Source organism: Rhodnius prolixus, unplaced genomic scaffold, assembly GCF_049639745.1.
Source record: "Rhodnius prolixus isolate KJV_2025 unplaced genomic scaffold, Rpr scaffold_3, whole genome shotgun sequence".
In the NCBI taxonomy this organism is placed as follows: Eukaryota; Metazoa; Arthropoda; class Insecta; order Hemiptera; family Reduviidae; genus Rhodnius; species Rhodnius prolixus.
This window is the reverse complement of record NW_027411603.1, coordinates 8714659-8734696: the sequence shown is the minus strand read 5'-3', so window position 1 is coordinate 8734696 and position 20038 is coordinate 8714659. Positions and strand designations below refer to the sequence as shown.

The window sequence follows — 20038 nt, the reverse complement described above, 5'->3', positions numbered from 1 at the left end:
AAAAATTAAAAAGGGCTAATTGTGAGAAATTGAGGGTTTTTTTAATTAAGATAAATTTGGTGATTTATCAAACTTAATGTCACTATTTAGCATCTTATACAAAAACGTTTAACAACGTTTTCAAAGATGTGATGTGAAGGTGGAAACTCTGGTTTTTTAATCTCTCTTAATAGATTAGCTAGATATGTTTATTTGAGTAGATTCTTACTTTATTTTTCAAGATTATTGAAAACTAACTGAACTGGCTTTGCTGGATTTCAGAAATTTGTTCTATTTTTTCGGTGCTAAATTAAGTAAGATTATTCCAAAAAAAAGTTGTGAAAATAAAATTGGAAATTACTGCCATGCAAAGGATGTGTGTAAGTAAAACATTTGCATTTTCAAAAAATATATTTGCATTCTTTAAGTTCGAAAATTCTGGGTGTTTTATGCTTTCTTTCAAAATCTTTACTCATTATTTAAGTAATTCCTTACCATTAAGTGTTGCTGTCTCTGTTTCTCATTAAAACTGTCCGGTAGGACAGTTGTATAAGGGTTGATCGTCAAGATCTGCACGAAAAAGCGTAACGCTGAAAAACACCCAACTTTGGCATTTTTTTTCTCTTTTTCTATAAAAGATAAAATTCCCAAATTTTCTTTAAAATATAGTGCAAATCCTCCTTTATAACTGTAATTTTTTCGTAATAACATAGATTTATTAGTTTTCGAGAAAAGCAATGTGAAAATTGCGCAAAAACAACATTTTCAAAAATTGTTGTTGTTACCTTTTTTGTAAACTGCGTAGCGCCTAAACGCGCGAACCGATTTTCATGAATGAGGTGTCATTCAATTCGGAATTTTATGTAGATGTGCCTTTTGGGGGTCTCGACGCTGTACATCGAATAAGAGAGGAGTTAGCCCCCTTTATGTAAGGCCCTTTCCAAAATTATTATTACTAATTACTCCGTAAATCTTGGCCTGATTTTGATAAAATTTGGTAGGATGTTAGGGTTAAGGCTCCCCTTTGTAACAATAAAGCGACGGTCTGCTCTTACACTTGTTAAGGGGAAGTATAGCAATCGTTTCAAATTATCAACGCGTGAACCGATTTTCATGAATGAAGTTTCATATTATTCGGAATTTTATGTAGACGTGCCTTTTGGGGGTCTCGACGCTGTACATCGAATGAGAGAGGAGTTAGCCCCCTTTATGTAAGGCCCCTTCCAAAATTATTATTACTAATTACTCTGTAAATCTTGGCCTGATTTTGATAAAATTTGGTAGGATGTTAGGGTTAAGGCTCCCCTTTGTAACAATAAAGCGACGGTCTGCTCTTACTTTATTGTATTATATATACGTTGTAGTTTTATTTTTTATATGTGACTAAACTAACTGACGGACTAAGTCCGCCAAGCCGGTCCCAAGCCCAGGTGAGAAAGGATGAGGGGTCCGTCGGAGTTACTTATGTTTCAGGATCTAAAGGCTAACTATACGCAGAGCCAGGAGAGGGAGGATATATTCATAAATGTTTATGCTGTGTAAATATGGTATTGTTTGCAACCCTCTATAAAACTATAAATAAATCTATCCAAAAGGTACAAAAATCTCCTTAACAAAAACTTACAGTTTAAAATGTTAAGTATAAGGGTTGATTAAACGCCAAAATGCACACAAATCAGCAGGTAACCAACATTTCATTCATACTTCATTGATATTATTTAAGTAATTTTACTACATTAACTTTTTATTAAATTTTTTAGAATTTATTAGATGTCGCAGGCCATTTCATTCATTATAAGTTTTTTGATATAATAATAAAAGGTGAGTAATATCAACATAATTAGATATAAAAATAATTAGCTGTCCTAAAAATATGCATATCTTATTTATTTTATATTACACATACAACATTGTGGGATGAATACCTAGATTGAGAATGTAATTGAAGAAATAATCTACTTGTTATTAACTGTGTTATTTGTGCTCACGAATATTTCGGTAAGACGAATTCAAGACTGAAATATTGTTTTAAATCCTCCGTGATTGAAATTTAAAAAGTGGCCGACTCTAACTTTGTTTTTTTCTACTTTAACATGCATGTATATGTGACTACTCAGAATAATTCATCACTCATTTTATCATAATTATAATAAAAAAATATTATGAATGAACTGGCCAGCATAAGGGTCTGTGACATCTAATAAATTCTAAAAAATTTAATAAAAAGTTAATGCAGTAAAATTACTTAAATAATATCAATGAAGTATGAATGAAATGTTGGTTACCTGCTGATTTGTGTGCATTTTGGCGTTTAATCAACCCTTATACTTAACATTTTAAAGTGTAAGTTTTTGTTAAGGAGATGGTTCTTCAGTAATGAATCTGAATCAAAATTTTCTTTATTTTATTATAGTAGGTTTATTCTGATGTATTTGATTCCGGGACGTGTAGCCGCCAGAAAATGAATAGTTGAGTGACAGTTAAATACGCTAATACCCTTTTGTAGATCTTCTTCTAGGACCTAGGTAACTCAAATAGGTAAATTTTGATCATTCCAACACGTTTGTGTGGTGAACTATGTGGAAATAAGATTGCACTACACTTAGTCTTTCTTTAGCAAAAACGTTTTCTTTTCAATAAACGCTTTACTTGCAGCAAATAAGGAACACTTATACAGCAAACTCAGCTTCAGTTCTGCCCGTTAGTATGCGTTATTTAGGATACATGATTTTTTAAACATTTTTGCATTTTTTTACGGGTTAAAAAAGTCTTACCGCTTGTGGCTGCTCTAGAGATTTCAAAAATCTAATTGTCTTTATAATTAATAAAAAGAACTAAAAATGGGTTTGAAATGAGCAAAGAACTAAGTAAATCTGTGTTGGAAAAACTTATTTATTTTTTATAAATATACACTATATATATAAAACCAAGATATAAATTTTTAATATCTTCTTTTCGAATTTCTGTCACCACTGTCGTCACGTTTCCTTTTATAGCCACGGTCATCTCTTGGCGGTCGATCATTACGACTACCTTTTGGACGCCATGGTTCAATAATCGGCGGACGACTTATACCAATTTGTAATACTATAGTGTATTCATCATCTCTTTCACTATATCTGTGCGCAAAATCTGCTTCACATTGGGCCAGAAATTGTTTTTGATCATCAGTTAAATCTTCCGTCATGTTTACACTTGAATCTTTTTCAAACGTCATGTGTATGAATTTAATTTTGGAGTTACAAGCAATGAATCAGCATCTGAAACATTGAAATCATGAGGTTGCAAAATTTGAGAACTTTATAATAATAGATTTAGGTTATTTAATGTTTAATTTGAGAAGTAAAAGCATAAAATCAAAATTTATACGAAAGTTTGCCCGCTGAAGTTAGGCTACAGCGCACATAAAATTTGATTGAATCGACTTTAGAAAAGTATAAAAATTAAGATACAAATCACAAAATATATTAATTTGTTCATAAATTACTTATTTTATGAAACTTATTAGTAAGTAAAAAAAGTAAAGTAATTTTTCATCCAACTATTAATTATTTATCGCGGACGGGAGCGGAACGACATACTTTACTAACAAAACATTTTTTTTTTTTCCAACAAATAAGCAGAATTAGAACTCCTATTTACAAAAACACGCTTCATAACTAGTAGACCACACCCACCCCGAACTTTCTGTATTTGCGATTGCTTCCGTAACTGTTGATAAAAGGTGACCTTCCAGGACCTCTTATTCTATAGCGGATACCAAGTGTAGACTGCTCGATGAAACTGGAATATGTAACGATTCTTCGTCAAAGTGGGAGCCGAGGTAGCGAAATAATAAAGTAAGTTCACACTTTGCGCTATCCTAGTTTCATTAAGATACATAGCGTCCAAATGAGTCATATTAAGAACAAAGAGATACAATCTCAAGGAAAAAGAACTTCTAGGTATTTGTTAAGAAAATAGGAAAATAGAGTATTTCTTCTCCGATGCTATCGGTAAGTTTTTCGATACTATCACTTGCGAAAACTTCTAAATGGGCTGAAGCTCCTTTAAACAGCTACTCACATTGGATTTCCAAAGCAGTTTTAACTACAAACAGGCTTCCTCAATGCAATGTATTACTCGGCACTTATCCATAAATAAGTAGAAAAGTAGAGGTAAAGTGATTTTTCTTCCTTAAGGCTACTGAAATCAAATGAAGCTATGTCCCTTCTTAGTTTGTGAGAACAATCGATAGTCATGCAACATATTTTGTTATTAAGTAAGGATTCAAGGGATAACAAAAAGCGGACATGGAATGCAGAACTATTTTGGACTTCCTTTCACTTTCTACATAGTAAGAAGAAATAATAAAAGGTATACTCACAAGCTTCACTAATAACGTTTTCTAAAACATACGCATAAAATCCATTTAGAGACGCGTATACCCTATCGTAATGTGCAGTTGCTAATGGCTCGAAGATCCTTAGAAAAAAAAAATACACTTTTTAGTTTTATACTTTTCACATTAATGTTTGATGTCTATGTAAATAATAAATACATACCAGCCGATATGTCTTGAACACCTAGAGCACGAACAAGATTTCCATGCATGTCCTGGAAACCAAGAATGATCAACTTGCCACCTCTAAAACAAAAATGTTACGTCGCTAATAAGAAAATCTGAATAATATTAAGGGCTATAAGCAACTCTTAGAGCTAAGATAATTGACAATACTTAGGCAATTCGGCAAGATTTTAATTTAGTTCGGAGTCTTTTAAGCAAACCGTTATACTATTACATGCCCTACTCTTCTCCTTAAACCTTTATTTAAATTAAGAACATACATTAGAATAAATAAAATATAGATAATACCTTTGATGTAGCTACGCAAGTACCACCTCTTGCCGTAACAATATTAAACTGAATTCCTAATGGATTTTTCAGAGACTGAACTTCAACATTATCCAAACCAAATAAGGACTGGTTATATATTTCCTCAGCAGCTGGACTTTTTAAATTTACTAATGTTGAAGCAGGAGCAACATTAAATCCACAGTAGCGACAAAGTAGGAAATCTGAATAATGCGAAAAATAAATAATATTCATGATTTAATGATGCGTAGCACTAGAAAAAAGTAAATAAATCGAACAAACACAAAACACCAATCTGTTGACCATTAGCTCACTCTCACCTGTTGACTTTTTTACAGTTTCTTCTTCGGTGCTTTCAATTGACGATGCCCAGAAAATCCAAAAACTAAAGATGTATACGTTTATGCCAGTCATTAATCAATAACATGTATCTCCTTCTGGAAAAATGAATAGACACAATGCACACGTCTAAACCAAACACAAAACCTCCACAAATATATGAAACTAATCAACCAATCATATGACGCGACATATCCTATTTTGATCTAGAGCATAAAAATTGAATGAAATCGAAATTTCAATCAAAAAATACAATCGATACTATCTTATTACGAAATTAAGTGTAATTAAAAAACTAATTTACACTGATTGTTATAATCATTCATCACTCTACGTTAAGGTAGGTAAGCTTAACTCAATCTTTTAAGAATATCATATTTTTAGAGGAAAAATAAAAAAAAATTATTTGAAAATAATGATAGGGGTGGCTGTTTTTCTTCAGAAATTCATTTTAAGTACAATTTGATCAGTTTAAAGAATCAGAAAGTATTATCCATTGAACTTCATGAAAATATAGGATCAAATTTTAGGGCGTTGCAAAAAGTAGAGATTTCTGTGGTACTGTCATCTTGGATCCATAGTCGTGAGTCAAGCAAGAATTTTGGAACAGACTGAAGCAAGTAATTTTTTAAGTTGTTTTTTCTTTACGTTTCGTATGTCATTAAAACTTTTCATCACGAGCCTTCTTGGGTATGGGAAAATGAGTATGTTACAACACATCTATTTTTTAATTTTATGTGTGACAGTGACAATTATAAATGGATTCCCATTAAGAACGGCTAATCTAACAGCCCCCCTTCCTGATTATTAGTTAAGGACAGATAATCCGGGGTTGTAAATCAACACCTTTTTAGGATATTAGATCAACCATTAACACGTTCGATGACATTAGTATACTGGGTGTAAATATTTTTAAAATATATTCAGGTCGGGTTATTTATTTCAGAAATGTAGTTGGGAGAGTTTAAACAGGTTAAAAAAAAAAAATAGATTCAGACGTATATTCCAAAAATCTTCTCATAATAAATTCTGTAATAAATCTTTATTAATTTGTTTATTTTGTGAAAAATATTCGTGATCAAATTTGATTTTAATTTGAATTATTACCTGCTGATGTTTACTTAAAACATCTGTATTTTTTCACTGTCGGTATTTTATGTAACCTGATTGTAACCTTTGTTACTGTTAACAATGGCCGTACCCATAGGAGATTCGTTACTCCTGGTGAGTAGCGTTAATAGCTTAATTTGTCAGATAACTTTTTTTTTTAATTTTTTGTTATAGTTACAGTAATATGAAATTTCCTCCTTCAGATTTACGTAATAGTTGATAGGTTTTATAAATAATGAAAATTTCTAGTGTTTTTCTCTAGTGCAACTTAAAAAAATACCTGAATTATTTTTCCAATGTTCAGAATGGTAACGTGTTTGATGACCAACAAAAAAGGAAAGAGAGTTTCCTTACAGTAATTATTTGCAAAAATGAGCATACTATCAATATTTCAGTTATTATAAAGTTGAAGTGTTTAATCCTCAATAATCATGCGTTTGGTTGATGGAACAAGAATATCTTAGTTAAGAATGAAAGAAATTATTCCAGGATAACTCATCAACTCATTAATTGCGGCTTTCAGATTTAGTACTGTATTTCTCTCTGCAAGTTCCGTTTGGTTTTGTTCGCAAGGGATAATTCTCAGCACGATAAACTGTTAGATGTGATATGCGCATTAAAGGAATATGTGGCAGGTAAAACTGGAATCTTTACTAAATTGACGACTTTGGTGAAGATAATTCTATGAACTGAATGGATAAAAAGGAATGAAGTTAACTTTATTGAGCAAACTCAAATTCCCTGCGTTCCAAAAAGGGAAAAACAACTAGAAGGACCTTGATGAATTAAGCATGTATTCTGAGTGCCTCGGACATCACCGCAACCACTTTTGTGTCGTCTCGATTGTATGAGTAAGTACAATTACTTTATATTTTCTTAAACTTTAAATAAAAAACAGCTTTTCTTGTGAAAAACTGAAATAGAAAATTCATTTATTACTACTAAAATAAATATCTTTCGTGGTCTGTTTTTCAATCTAACATTTTTTTATTAATTAATTGGTTTTCGATTACTTTTGGTATACAACACTTCTATTTAATTTAGTTGTTCTAGTATTATGTGTTCATAGCATATTCATTAATTTATTAATCAGTTTGCTGTTGATAATAAATAAATCTTTCATTGTTTATTTATCTGAAGATTGAGAAGTATATAAAGTAGAAGTATATAGTAGAAGTATATACCAAAATTAGTCCAAAGCAAGTAAATGTTAGTTTGAAAAACAATATATTTGTTAAAAGTATATATTATTATTTTTCGTTTTTTAAACTCTTGCTGTAAAGTAAATAAATACATTCACAAACAAATAGGTATCGGAACCCATAAACACACTCAAAAATAAGTATGAGTCGCCAACATGGTTAAATGTGTGTGTAAGAAGGTCATTCCTTGATATGGAAGTAAACTGTATTTTTGGAAATGTATTTAATTTTATTATTACTATTGATTTTATACGGTCTATCGTGTTCTTTATAGTGGCAAAGCCATTATTAATATAAATTGTGTATAAAAAGAAATTAAATACAATTAATGACGTTTTGCATCTTAATGAATTACAGTGATATGAATAATGATTTCTAATCAAAATGAATAATGTGTTATATTATGGAAATATCTTTCATTACCATTGAGTGAAAAGATTTAGGTTAAAAAAAAAAAATCAATTCTTTAGTTGAATTACAATCTTCTTTATTTAATCTTAATAATATACAAAAATTGTTATGTACATACATGTTTTTCTGTAACCTCTTATTGCTAGTGAAACTCGTTACAACATTTTAATCATTTTAAAAGATTTAGGTTTAAAAAAAAATCAATTCTTTAGATGAATTAGTCTTCTTTATTTAATTTTAAATTGTTTCTTAAATCAATATCTTTAATTTTTTGTTATTTGCAGCAATACAAAATGTCAGCTTTGCTTCTTCTTCAAGTAATTATTGATTTTTTACGGTCTATTGTGTTCTTAATAGTGTCAAAGCCATTATTAATATAAATTGTGTATATAAAGAAATTAAATACAATTAATGACGTTTTGCATCTTAATGAATTACAGGGATATGAATATGTGGACTATTCCAACTTAAAAAAAAGCTACAAAAACTGCTGTAAAGAGCGCTCTAATGGCAAGATCGTTAACTACACAGCAATTATTAGTTCTCAGTTCTTCCACTAGATCGCATTGGTATGTATAATTTTTAATTTTTTACAAAATATTTATTTCCATTATGATGTCAGCATCTTTAAGAAACTTTAATATGTGCGCGAATTAAGTGTATTGAATTATTGATGGTGTGAAAATAATTGTATACGTATTTTTGTTATCTGTTTGTACATTACTTCAAACATGTAACTAAGATTATTTAACTCAGTCAATTTCATTTTCATTGAATGAAAAGATTTAAGTTCTTTAAAAAATTAGTTAAATGTAATATCAGTACAATTAGGTTCAATTTGAGACACATTCGCTTAATGTTTAAGAATGATACATTTTCAATTATTAAAGATGTTTATCTCTGGTTTCTTTATTTAAGATTAAACTCAGTGAGCCCCATATTTTGATTACATTAAATAATGTTGATTTTCAGAATGAATACTGCTGATACTGGAGTACTGTCTGCAAAACTGTTCATCAATAGAAGCCCAAGTGGTAAAAGACGTAAAACATCTCTCCACTGAACATATACAAGTTTTGTCAGGAATAAAATTGATAAAACAAGTATGTAGTTATTATATGTAATATGCATGTTTATTTTTAGTGTAATGCAAGCAGAGTTGGGCAAACTTCACGAGAGGAACGACTAAGATAGCCGTTGACAAAATTTTTTAGTGTTAATCATTAGCCTTAGTCGTGATTAGCTTATAATTTTTTAATTCATTTTCATAAAAATAATTCCATAATAATATTAATGTATTTTATTTTTCTAATCAAAATGAATAATGTGTTATATTATGGAAATATCTTTCATTACCATTGAGTGAAAAGATTTAGGTTAAAAAAAAAAAATCAATTCTTTAGTTGAATTACAATCTTCTTTATTTAATCTTAATAATATACAAAAATTGTTATGTACATACATGTTTTTCTGTAACCTCTTATTGCTAGTGAAACTCGTTACAACATTTTAATCATTTTAAAAGATTTAGGTTTAAAAAAAAATCAATTCTTTAGATGAATTAGTCTTCTTTATTTAATTTTAAATTGTTTCTTAAATCAATATCTTTAATTTTTTGTTATTTGCAGCAATACAAAATGTCAGCTTTGCTTCTTCTTCAAGTAATTATTGATTTTTTACGGTCTATTGTGTTCTTAATAGTGTCAAAGCCATTATTAATATAAATTGTGTATATAAAGAAATTAAATACAATTAATGACGTTTTGCATCTTAATGAATTACAGGGATATGAATATGTGGACTATTCCAACTTAAAAAAAGCTACAAAAACTACTGTAAAGAGCGCTCTAGTGCCAAGACCGTTAACTACCCAGCAATTATTAGTTCTCAGTTCTTCCGCTAGATCTCATGGGTATGTAGAAATAGTTATTAATTTCTTACAAAATATTTAATTATTTCCATTATGATGTCAGCATCTTTAAGTAACTTTGATATGTGCGCGAATTTAGTGTATTGAATTATAGATGGGATGAAAATAATTCAGTACCTCGGAGGTATAAAGTCCTTTTTTTTAAATTTCTTTTTTTAATTTTTCTAAAACTATCTGATAAAGTGCATCTATGTAACTTACTATGCTCCAAAGATTTAAGCAAAATAACATCTGTGGGCTCATAAGAAGAAGGTACTGAATTGTAAACGTATTTTTATCTGTTTTTACAATAATTCAAACATGTAACTAAGATTATTTAACTCAGTCAATTTAAATCTTAGTTAATAACCTTATCCCAATGAATTGTTGAATAACTGTGGAATTTTGGTAATGCTTTTTGCTCAACACTTTCAAAGATAAGTTTAAATAATGTATTTTTCAATCAAATTGAACTTATTGAATAATATAATAATAAGTGTACTTTTTAGAAATTTATTTCATTTTGATTGAATGAAAATTATTATAGATGTTTATCTCTTGTTTCTTTATTCAAGATTAAACTCAGTGAGCCCTATATTTTGATTGAATAATGTTGATTTTCAGAATGAATCCTGCTGATACTGGAGTACTGCCTGCAAAAGTGTTCATCAGTGGAAGCCTAACTGACAAAGACGTAAAACATCTCTCCATTTAACATATACAAGTTTTGTCAGGAATCAATTAATAAAACAAGTATGTAGTTATTATATGTAATATGCATGTTTATTTTTAATCTAATGCAGCGTTTCTCAACCTTTTTTGGCTCGCGTACCACTTGGTAGTACATCATGCTAAATTTTACCACTTCGTAAAAATGATTGTCTTTCGTGAAATTTGTTATTCCGAGTTATTATTCTAAGTAAGGTTATTCTATTATTATTATCTTTATTTGTATAGAGATACAATGTAACTGTTATAACTGAGCTCAAGTTCATGTTCACTTTATAAACAACTTTGTAAAGTGTAAGATCTTAGTTAAATAATTAAAAATTGCTTACATATTTTTCTATTCAAAATTATTAATTAATTTACAAAGTTCTTCTTTATGATTACTATATTTGTTTATATGGAGTGTGATTGTAAAACTTTCATAGACTGGGCAGCTGATAGACAATTAATGTTTCCAGCTCGTTCTTATTACACATTAAACAATGATCTTTGGGGTTTGACCGTATAAATGACATAATCGATTTTAAATTTAATAACATAAGGGCCACCCAATCTTATTTCAGAAAGAATTATTCCAACTTGAAAAGAAATGAATTTATCTGAATATTGTTGACCAACATTTTGTAATAAATTTTGAGAATTCCGAAATATATTAAACATAATGTTATTTAGTTTTTTTAAATCAGTTAAGTGCAAATTTTACTTGTTCTATTATAGAAATGTATGGTTCGTGAATAACCATTCTAATGAGCAATTCTAATTCTAGAAGGGGTTTGAAATTCAATTATCATTTGTGTTTTTGGGTTTTGAAAAATACTCCATGAAAGACAATTTTAATCCTGTTAAATGTGCTATTATATTTTCTCGTATATCTTGAGACAGACCAACCTTATTACTGCACATATAACTTTACCGTTCAATATTATTAATTAAAATAATATTTATGATTTATAGGCAAAAACTTTTATATTTATATGATTCTTTTTTATGTTCTCCATTATTGATTATTTTTCGCGTACCATTGGTGGTAATTAAATTGTGTATACCATTGGTGGTGTACCACAGATTGGGAAACGCTGGTCTAATGCATGCATAGTTGGGCAAACTTCACGAGAGCAACGACTAAGTTAGCCGTTGGCAAAATTTTTTAGTGTTATTCATTAGCCTTAATATTTTTTTAATTCTTTTTCATAAAAATAATTCCATAATAATAATAATGTTAGTAGATTATGTGTGTTATTATATTTTTCCAAACAAATTAATTTTATCCATAAGGAATAAGTGTGTTATATTATAAAAATATCATTTATTATCATTGAATGAAAAGGTTTAGGTTAAAAAGAAAAAGTCAATTCTTTAGTTTAATTAGTCTTCTTTATTTAACTTTATAATATACATAAATTGTTACAGATGTTTTTCTGTAACTTCTTAATGCTAGGTAAAACTCACTGAACATTATAATTATTTAAATTACAATAAATAATGATTTTCAGAATCAATACTGGTGATACCCAGAGTACTGACTGCAAAAGTGTTCATCAATGGAAGCCCAAGTGAAAAAGACGTAAAAGATCCATCCAATGTGAATGTACCAACACATTTGTTTAGGGAGCTATAAAAAAAAGTATGTAGTTATTATACGTAATATGCATGTATTTATCAAAATTAAAAATTGCATGTTAAAAAAAATTTAATAAAAAAAATACATTAAAAGTAAAAATGATTTTATTTTTCCATTAAATCTGTTAATTAATATGAAAAAGTAAAAATAGAACGAAAATAATTAATAATATTTGATTAATATTAAAAATGCTAAAGAAAATGCATAAAAAATAAAAAGGATAACCTAAAAGGAAGGTTACACAGTCTAGAGAGTGGTAGAAGTAAAAAAGATAACCTAAAAGGAAGGTTAAAGATGGCTGGCAGAGTCGTGAGAGTGTGTTGGAGCAATAGACAGCTGGAGCGATCTAGTAGCCACTGGATCAGGTGAGTGAACTGTCCGCCATCTTGCTCTGGGTGGGTATATAACTAAGTTCGCTGGACGGGCGGGGCAGGGTGGGGAGAACCGTCGAAGCGACAACATCTCCCCACCTCATGATTCTTTGAGAGAGAGGTGATGAATGTTAGACTAGACTAGACTAGATAGATAATATATTTTTGGAGCGACGAGCGATCTACCCCCCTGCATCATTCAAGTCGTACTGAAGAGAAATTGCCTTGACAGCTGTATATATAGGGAAGGTTACAGCACTGCTACCTGGTGGCAAATATATGAACTACTATTTAACCTGCCTGATAAGTGGCGCCCTCTGGCGGATTTTTTTGGAACTAATTTTTTATTTTACTTTATACTTAATTTCTTTAGATATTTTTAAGTTTTTCTGATAGTTTTATACATATTTTAGCACTTCTTTCTGTATGTTATTAATTTATTTATGTATTTTCACATATATCATAGAATTTACGACTATGTCACAAAAAATAGGTATGAAATAAATGTGTTTTTATGTATTACAGATTGTAAAATGCTAAGGCTATGTAACAAAAAATAGATATGAAATAAATAGATTTTTTCATTAACTAGACGTTTTTGTTAATTCTCCTGCTCAGTAAAACTTTTTTTCATATAAGTCAAAAAATCATATAGTAAATAAGATTGTGATACGAACATGCAAATTAACAATACAGTTAGGTTTTTTAGTAATTGATTCATAACAAAAGTTGTTTGCACTTACTCATTTGATCGATATTTTCTCAACGTCTTTTTAACTTGAATTTCTCCATTTGATGAACAGGTTTGATGAACATGTTTGATGAACAGAATATACTCCTCCTAGTATTGGATGAATCTGAAAATTATCATTACTCAATGAAATGAAGTGTTTAATAAGAGTTAATCTTGAATTACAAGTGTTCAATACTACGCATTAAAACTCAACCGTTTTTAAAGATAAATTTCTATTTTAAAGGAATGAAAGGAGTATATATTTCCGAAAAATTCATAAGTGATATACTATCAATTAAACTATAATACCATTTTTCAATTATTTTTATGAAAATAGATTAAAAAATATTTAGTTTTATTTGATGATTTAAGATATGGACGTTAAATGTAAATTTGAATAAATTTATTATTATTATTTCCAAGAATACAATACAATATCTACTTTGGCTATGTATATATACGATTTCTCAATAAAATAATAATAATGATAAAATAATAAAGAATACAATACAATATATTTTTTTAATGGGTGAATGTTTAAAATAAAATACCACTTTTAAATGCTTTAAATACGATATTACTATTTTTTAAATAAAATTTCAATTTTTTAAAGAGATTTAATTTTAAAAAATAGTTAGAGCGGATACAGCATGATTGATTTTGAAAAATATTTAATCTGGCTGAAGAATGCTTCTACTTGATTGAAAATGCTATACAGGGATGAGCTACCTTTTTTCACAACGAAACATGTAGAAATTTAAAAATGTTGCGCGGGCCGCATATAAGAGCATTAAGTATAATACTCAATAAAAACATTGAATGATAAAGGCAGACATTACAGAAATAAAAATGTAATTCAATTCAATTTCAAAAGTGAAAAGATTTACATAAAAGATTACGTTAGTAGATACTTAATGTGAAATTGGCTCGATAAAAACGGAAAGATAATTTATAAAAAAAAAGGTATTAGTTTATGTTGTAATATTTAGAATGAATGACGTAATAGATAGGATTACCTGGAGAACAAAAGCCCACATGCAGAGGGATAAGGGGATTTCCTTTACTTTTTATTCTCCAGAATACTCGATGAGAAATTCCTAATATTATTGATTTAAAATGTTATTTGTAATTGTTTATTTTTACCTTTAAGCCATTGTATTTTGGTACATTTCCTAAACTTGTACCTTTTTATATGTTTTTTATTCATATACTTGATTAAAAGAAATATTGAATGCAGTTACGAAATAGATATATTTACCACCGTAGACAACGAGTAAAGATGGTTTTAATTACTCTATTGTCAAATCATTCATAATTTAATAGCCATTTAATACGAATATAAAGGTACACATACATTTATCTAATATTGTTACTGACAGGTTCGGTCATTCTTTGTTGAAAAAAAAGCTAACTTTACATAATCATAAAATTTACTCAATGAATAAGTAAGTCATGAATGAAGCAAAATAGGGATGAAACTACACTTTTATAACAAGAAACGTTCAAATGTATTGAAACATTTTATTTTCAAAGATTTAATAAATTAAATGCTACCTTATTTGCGGTTATTTTAGTTCGCATATAAAATCGTATTCTAATATAAACACTAATATCATATATAAGGATTTAATAAGGGTATTTACTACCTAACAATTTAATAATGGAATGTTCACTCACCTAGAGATATAGGCCGTCATTTTGTTTGAGAGAAAAACTCAAAATGTAGATCTTCAGCTATAGAAGTTGTGGCATGGAATCGATGATTGGACCCCAGTATGGATTTTTCACTAACTAAACTGAAGCAATTGCCTGAAAAAGTAGAAAAGAAAACATATTTGAAACACAAATAATGAATAGACTTCAGAGTCCCAAGTGATTTATTAAGAGTAGATTATAATTATAAAATAGAAAAATTGACATGCCCGCACATTCTAGCGGCAAAATTAGAAACTATAACTATTTATGGTACACAATTATTCCGCTAGATAGTAATCTCTGTACTATTTTTAGCTTTTCAATTTTTATTTAATTTGCTATTATTGTCATTAACTTGTTTTTAAAATAAAATTAAATTAAAACTGTTTTACTTTAAATTTAACGACAAAGCTCGTGACCGAGAAAGGAATTTTCATTTTTTGTGAAAAAGCGTTGTAAGCATTAACAAATAAATAAGATTACCTGTAATACAAGATAGCTAGGTTGATTTTCTGAATTCCTTGTCAAGTCCAACATATAGAAATTGATGCGTAGCAGAAGTTGCTGTTGTCTTTTTTGTTTAATGCAATATTGATAGTTACAACGATGTGGAAGACACAATTACCTCTGAAACAGTCCAATTAATGTGTTGCACTTCTTTTCAAAACAATATTAAGCTCCCCTTAACATGGCGATAAGAACAACAACATTGACGAAAACACATTTATAGAAAGATGAACATTGAAATAAATGTAATTTAATTAACTTCTGCTTCATAATAAAACTTACAGTTTGCATCAAGTTAAAAGTTATGAGGTAATATACGAGATGTATGGAGCCAGTACAGAAATTAATGTTTGTACATATATAAATCTTTTTTACTTTTTAAAGCAATTATCCACACAAATTTATAAATATTTACTCACTACAGTGATACCGTACGATATTATACACGTATCCATTGTACGTTGCTTACCGAATGATGCATATAAATATGGAATTAACTCATAGACAAATTAAATAAATAAATAAATAAAACCGGACAATCGCAGTATTCTCTTTTTCAGTAACCGTTTTTGCTGGTATCAATAATTTTTGTTTCACGTTTTTTCGTACATTATGAGATAAAATAGAACAAGTGAAAGGGTATAACAAAAAAAAATTAATTAATTAGCAAAGATGTACTAAAAGTGAATGCTTATTCTATCTAGCAAAGACTATTAGAACCAGTAAGATTAACTTACCTTAGGTTTAGTTTAGGCAGTTGCTGCTAGATAGTAATGAATATCACGTTATCATAAGTTTTAAGTTAGAATTCTTTATTTTGTAGCTAGAACAATAAAGATTTTTTCATTTTTTCTTTGAATAATCGTACACTTAACTCATTTTTTATTGCTTCTTTTTTTTATATGGAGGCTTTAATTAGCCACAAATTTCTGACATTTTTTCTACTAATTGTGGAAAAGAAATAATATACTCTAATTGGGAGCAATAAATTACAAACCCTGCTATATTAATTTAAATTCAGAGACATGAATTATGGCAAAGGCAGCGAGAAATATTATTTACAAATTTCTACGGTGTACTGATCATACTCAACTACAAGTAACAACTAATAAAATATCAATAATTTAATAAACTTACAGTTTTCAAGAGTACATGTAGATACAGAGGAAAGGGTTGTCTATAACTCCATGTCGCCCAGCAATCAAGTCAATCTTCCATATTCCTGTGACATCATTTACTAGAAGATGTGAAGTACATTCATTTTTGAAATGTGGTGAGGTCCGCGGAGCCAGATAACATCTTTGATTTTGTCCGTCGTATCACGCATGTTTATTGAAACGTTAACCGGTTTCGGTCTTTCATGCAAAATCAGATGTTAATTACTCACTTTGGTGGAGTGATTTCGACTCCACTTACGATATAGTCTTGTCCTTCAATTGCTGACTGAAAAAAAATATAAATAAAAAGGTGTAATTTCATTATGTGAATTATTTGAATGCAATTTATACTATAACATTTGTTGGCAATCAAAGAAAGAAGTAGAACATCAGTAATAATAAATAAGTCATAATTCTCCAAAAGCCTGTCACCTCCGTCATTTCTATTCTTACTCCACCAAAACCTCATTTTGCACGCCAACGTCGCAGTCCACGTTTAGAGGAAGCCAGTTCTCGTTGCAAAACTACTACCAAAGTACTCACCTGTTATCACTTTGTTAAGTATGTAAGCAGAAGCAATTAGCATACCTAAATTTCCATCAGCATCACCTAAAAAAGACCACTTTTTGATCACAAGAAACAAAAAGTTTCAATAAGCCTCGAGTCGCTACTCTACATGTACTAGGTTCGAGTTGTGAACCTCTGAGACAATAACTTTTCAAGTTAGCTACCCACGGTTGGTGTTGAGTTCGAATAAAAGTTATCACCACTTTACTACTGGCAGAAGCAGAATGAAAATCAATTACCTATTTAACCACCTATCGACTATTATTTACATTACATTGAAAAAGGTCTTTTAACATATGTTGATCATGCCAAAAAAATCCATAACACAACTCTCGTCAGCTCATAACAAGGTGTTCTCAAGAACAATATTTGAAGGAATCAATTAATTAAACTAATCTCATCCCCTTCTCTTTAGAATAATTACCCAAAACTTTCCAAGATGTTGTGTTTCTTACTTACCAGCAAGAAGATGTCAATACTGAGTTTGTTTCCACTATTTTTACTTGCGTTTATCTCACTATTATTGCCTCAATGTAGACTGACTCATTTGCTTACAAAACTTGGCTGTTTGCAATAATAAAATAAGCAGTTTTGGAAAATAATTTATCACTAAATATTGCTCTCCTTTGAACAGGTACGCTTCCTCAGCATTAGTTCACGAGGATAGCTGGTTAGAACTGAATATCTCGAGGGCCAGAATGTATTGTTAAGAAATACAACCAAACCATTGTTTAAGAATAATAGACAGTGACAGAGTTTAAATGACAATTATCACGAAATTATTTCTGGCAAAAAAGGAATCACCTTCTACTATAAGGGGAATGAAGGAGATGCTAAGACTGAATGATCCAGATTGAAAAGTAGAAAAAAGTACTCTAAAATACTTTAAGTAATTTAATAGAGAACATTTACCTTTAAATTAACTGTAGTTCCACACAGGTGAATAATATCAAGATCAAACCGCTAACTGAGTGGTTCGAAGAGAAATAAAGGAAAGCGGATTGAAGAAACAAAAAAAAAGGATTAACCACTTACAGTAACCGGTTTTTCAATTGTCCTACAACTCATGATGAAAACTTTTCAAGGAACAAAAAGACGTACGTTATTCCTACGGAAATTGTAGAAATCCGTGGTGAAAGATTTCTTCTAGTTTCACATTAGAAGAAAGACAAGCTTCTTAATATTGACATTGGTTTAACTTGCCAGAAAATGTAATTTCAGAAGCACTAGAATAGGTCCCCGTTTTAGAAACATAAATTATAAAAAAAAAGATTTATACACTAGTTCAAAATGATCATTAATACTAATGAGCGGACCCCAGTGCTCATCGGCTTAGAGACTATGGGTAAGGTTACTTACTATAACCCTCACTGCCTTCAGTATTACAAAACATTTAACATAAACATTTTTAGATTGTGTACATGTCTAAGTATAAAAGAAAGCAAAATACAAATGTTACCAAAAAAAATAAAATAATAATGTTTTGAATTTTGAATGAAAAGCAAATGCCAAAGTAATTTTAGATTTTGGAGGTGGCCCCCCCACAATTTTCAGTTATTAAAAAAGTAGTTTTTATGATGTTTTATGTAAGGCACGTCAACAACTGAGGTTCTTAGCGCTCAGAGTTTTATCTAGAGCACTGCCGACCACCGTAAAGTGTTCTCTCGTTAATCGAGAAAGGTCCACGATAATTGTAAAATGATTTCTATCAACCCAAAATGTAATGCTTTTCTAAACAAATGATTGAAATAGAAATTAAATGGAATAATGTAAAATAATAAAATTAAATTGAAACTCTATAAACTTGTAACTTAAAACAAACCAAATATACACAAACAAAAAATAAAATGCGTAAGGAATATACACTTGAATCCTATAAACAAAAGAATTCTAACGAATAAAATAAAATAACCTAGGCGCAAAAAGCCCAAAATAGGAAGTCTAATCAGACAAATCTACAATGAGTTAAAAGAAGAGTTCTTTTGCACAAAATACGGTAGTGATCCCAATAAATAGAAATAAAAGTCACGACTTGAACCGAATCCAATAATCACGGCTAAACATCCGAATCTTACTTTTCCAGTCGTTTTTACTTCTTACATTTCAAAATAGATCGACCCAACAACTAAAACCTAGTATTGGCCTTAATATTAACTATGAAATACTCAAACAGCAGAATTCTATCGAATATAGGGAACAATTCTTACTTTTCCAGTCGTTTTTACTTCTTACATTTCAAAATAGATCGACCCAACAACTAAAACCTAGTATTGGCCTTAATATTAACTATGAAATACACAAACAGCAGAATTCTATCGAATATAGGGAACAATTCTTACTTTTCCAGTCGTTTTTACTTCTTACATTTCAAAATAGATCGACCCAACAACTAACACCTAGTATTGGCCTTAATATTAACTATGAAATAGTCAAACAGCAGAATTCTATTGGATATAGGGAACAATTCTTACTTTTCCAGTCGTTTTTACTTCTTACATTTCAAAATAGATCGACCCAACAACTAAAACCTAGTATTGGCCTTAATATTAACTATGAAATACTCAAACAGCAGAATTCTATCGAATATAGGGAACAATTCTTACTTTTCCAGTCGTTTTTACTTCTTACATTTCAAAATAGATCGACCCAACAACTAAAACCTAGTATTGGCCTTAATATTAACTATGAAATACTCAAACTGCAGAATTCTATCGAATATAGGGAACAATTCTTACTTTTCCAGTCGTTTTTACTTCTTACATTTCAAAATAGATCGGCCCAACAACTAAAACCTAGTATTGGCCTTAATATTAACTATGAAATACTCAAACAGCAGAATTCTATCGAATATAG

At 29.5% G+C, this 20038-nt stretch overlaps 1 protein-coding gene and 1 long non-coding RNA gene across 5 annotated transcripts; both read right to left on the bottom strand.

The window, feature by feature from the left end:
- Nucleotides 1-2851: 2851 nt before the first annotated feature.
- On the bottom strand, nucleotides 2852-5366 carry LOC141452409 (protein cereblon-like). The gene is made up of 5 exons (XM_074124524.1): nucleotides 5155-5366; nucleotides 4835-5037; nucleotides 4524-4606; nucleotides 4346-4443; nucleotides 2852-3239 (listed from the first exon to the last, which is right to left on the bottom strand). The coding sequence occupies exons 1-5, from the start codon at nucleotides 5246-5248 to the stop codon at nucleotides 3193-3195; spliced, it is 525 nt and encodes a 174-aa protein (XP_073980625.1). The 5' UTR covers nucleotides 5249-5366; the 3' UTR covers nucleotides 2852-3192.
- A 6520-nt stretch (nucleotides 5367-11886) lies between these two features.
- On the bottom strand, nucleotides 11887-18538 carry LOC141452412 (uncharacterized). Of its 4 annotated transcripts, XR_012457404.1 has the most exons (8): nucleotides 18098-18538; nucleotides 17645-17749; nucleotides 16599-16904; nucleotides 16199-16284; nucleotides 15438-15581; nucleotides 14937-15068; nucleotides 13270-13383; nucleotides 11887-12146 (listed from the first exon to the last, which is right to left on the bottom strand). It is a non-coding gene; the product is annotated as an uncharacterized lncRNA (long non-coding RNA). The 4 variants fall into 4 exon arrangements; XR_012457403.1 differs by having other exon boundaries at nucleotides 17645-18538; XR_012457402.1 differs by lacking the exon at nucleotides 17645-17749.
- Between the last annotated feature and the right edge of the window lie 1500 nt (nucleotides 18539-20038).

Bases quoted from the DNA above. Each gene is read 5' to 3' on its own strand.
- LOC141452409 (XM_074124524.1), bottom strand. From the start codon at position 5,248: ATGACTGGCATAAACGTATACATCTTTAGTTTTTGGATTTTCTGGGCA. The intron at 4,444-4,523 runs GTATGTATTTAT...TTTTTTTCTAAG, and splicing joins TGTTCAAGACATATCGGCTG to GATCTTCGAGCCATTAGCAA. The intron at 3,240-4,345 runs GTGAGTATACCT...TCAATGTTTCAG, and splicing joins AAACGTTATTAGTGAAGCTT to ATGCTGATTCATTGCTTGTA.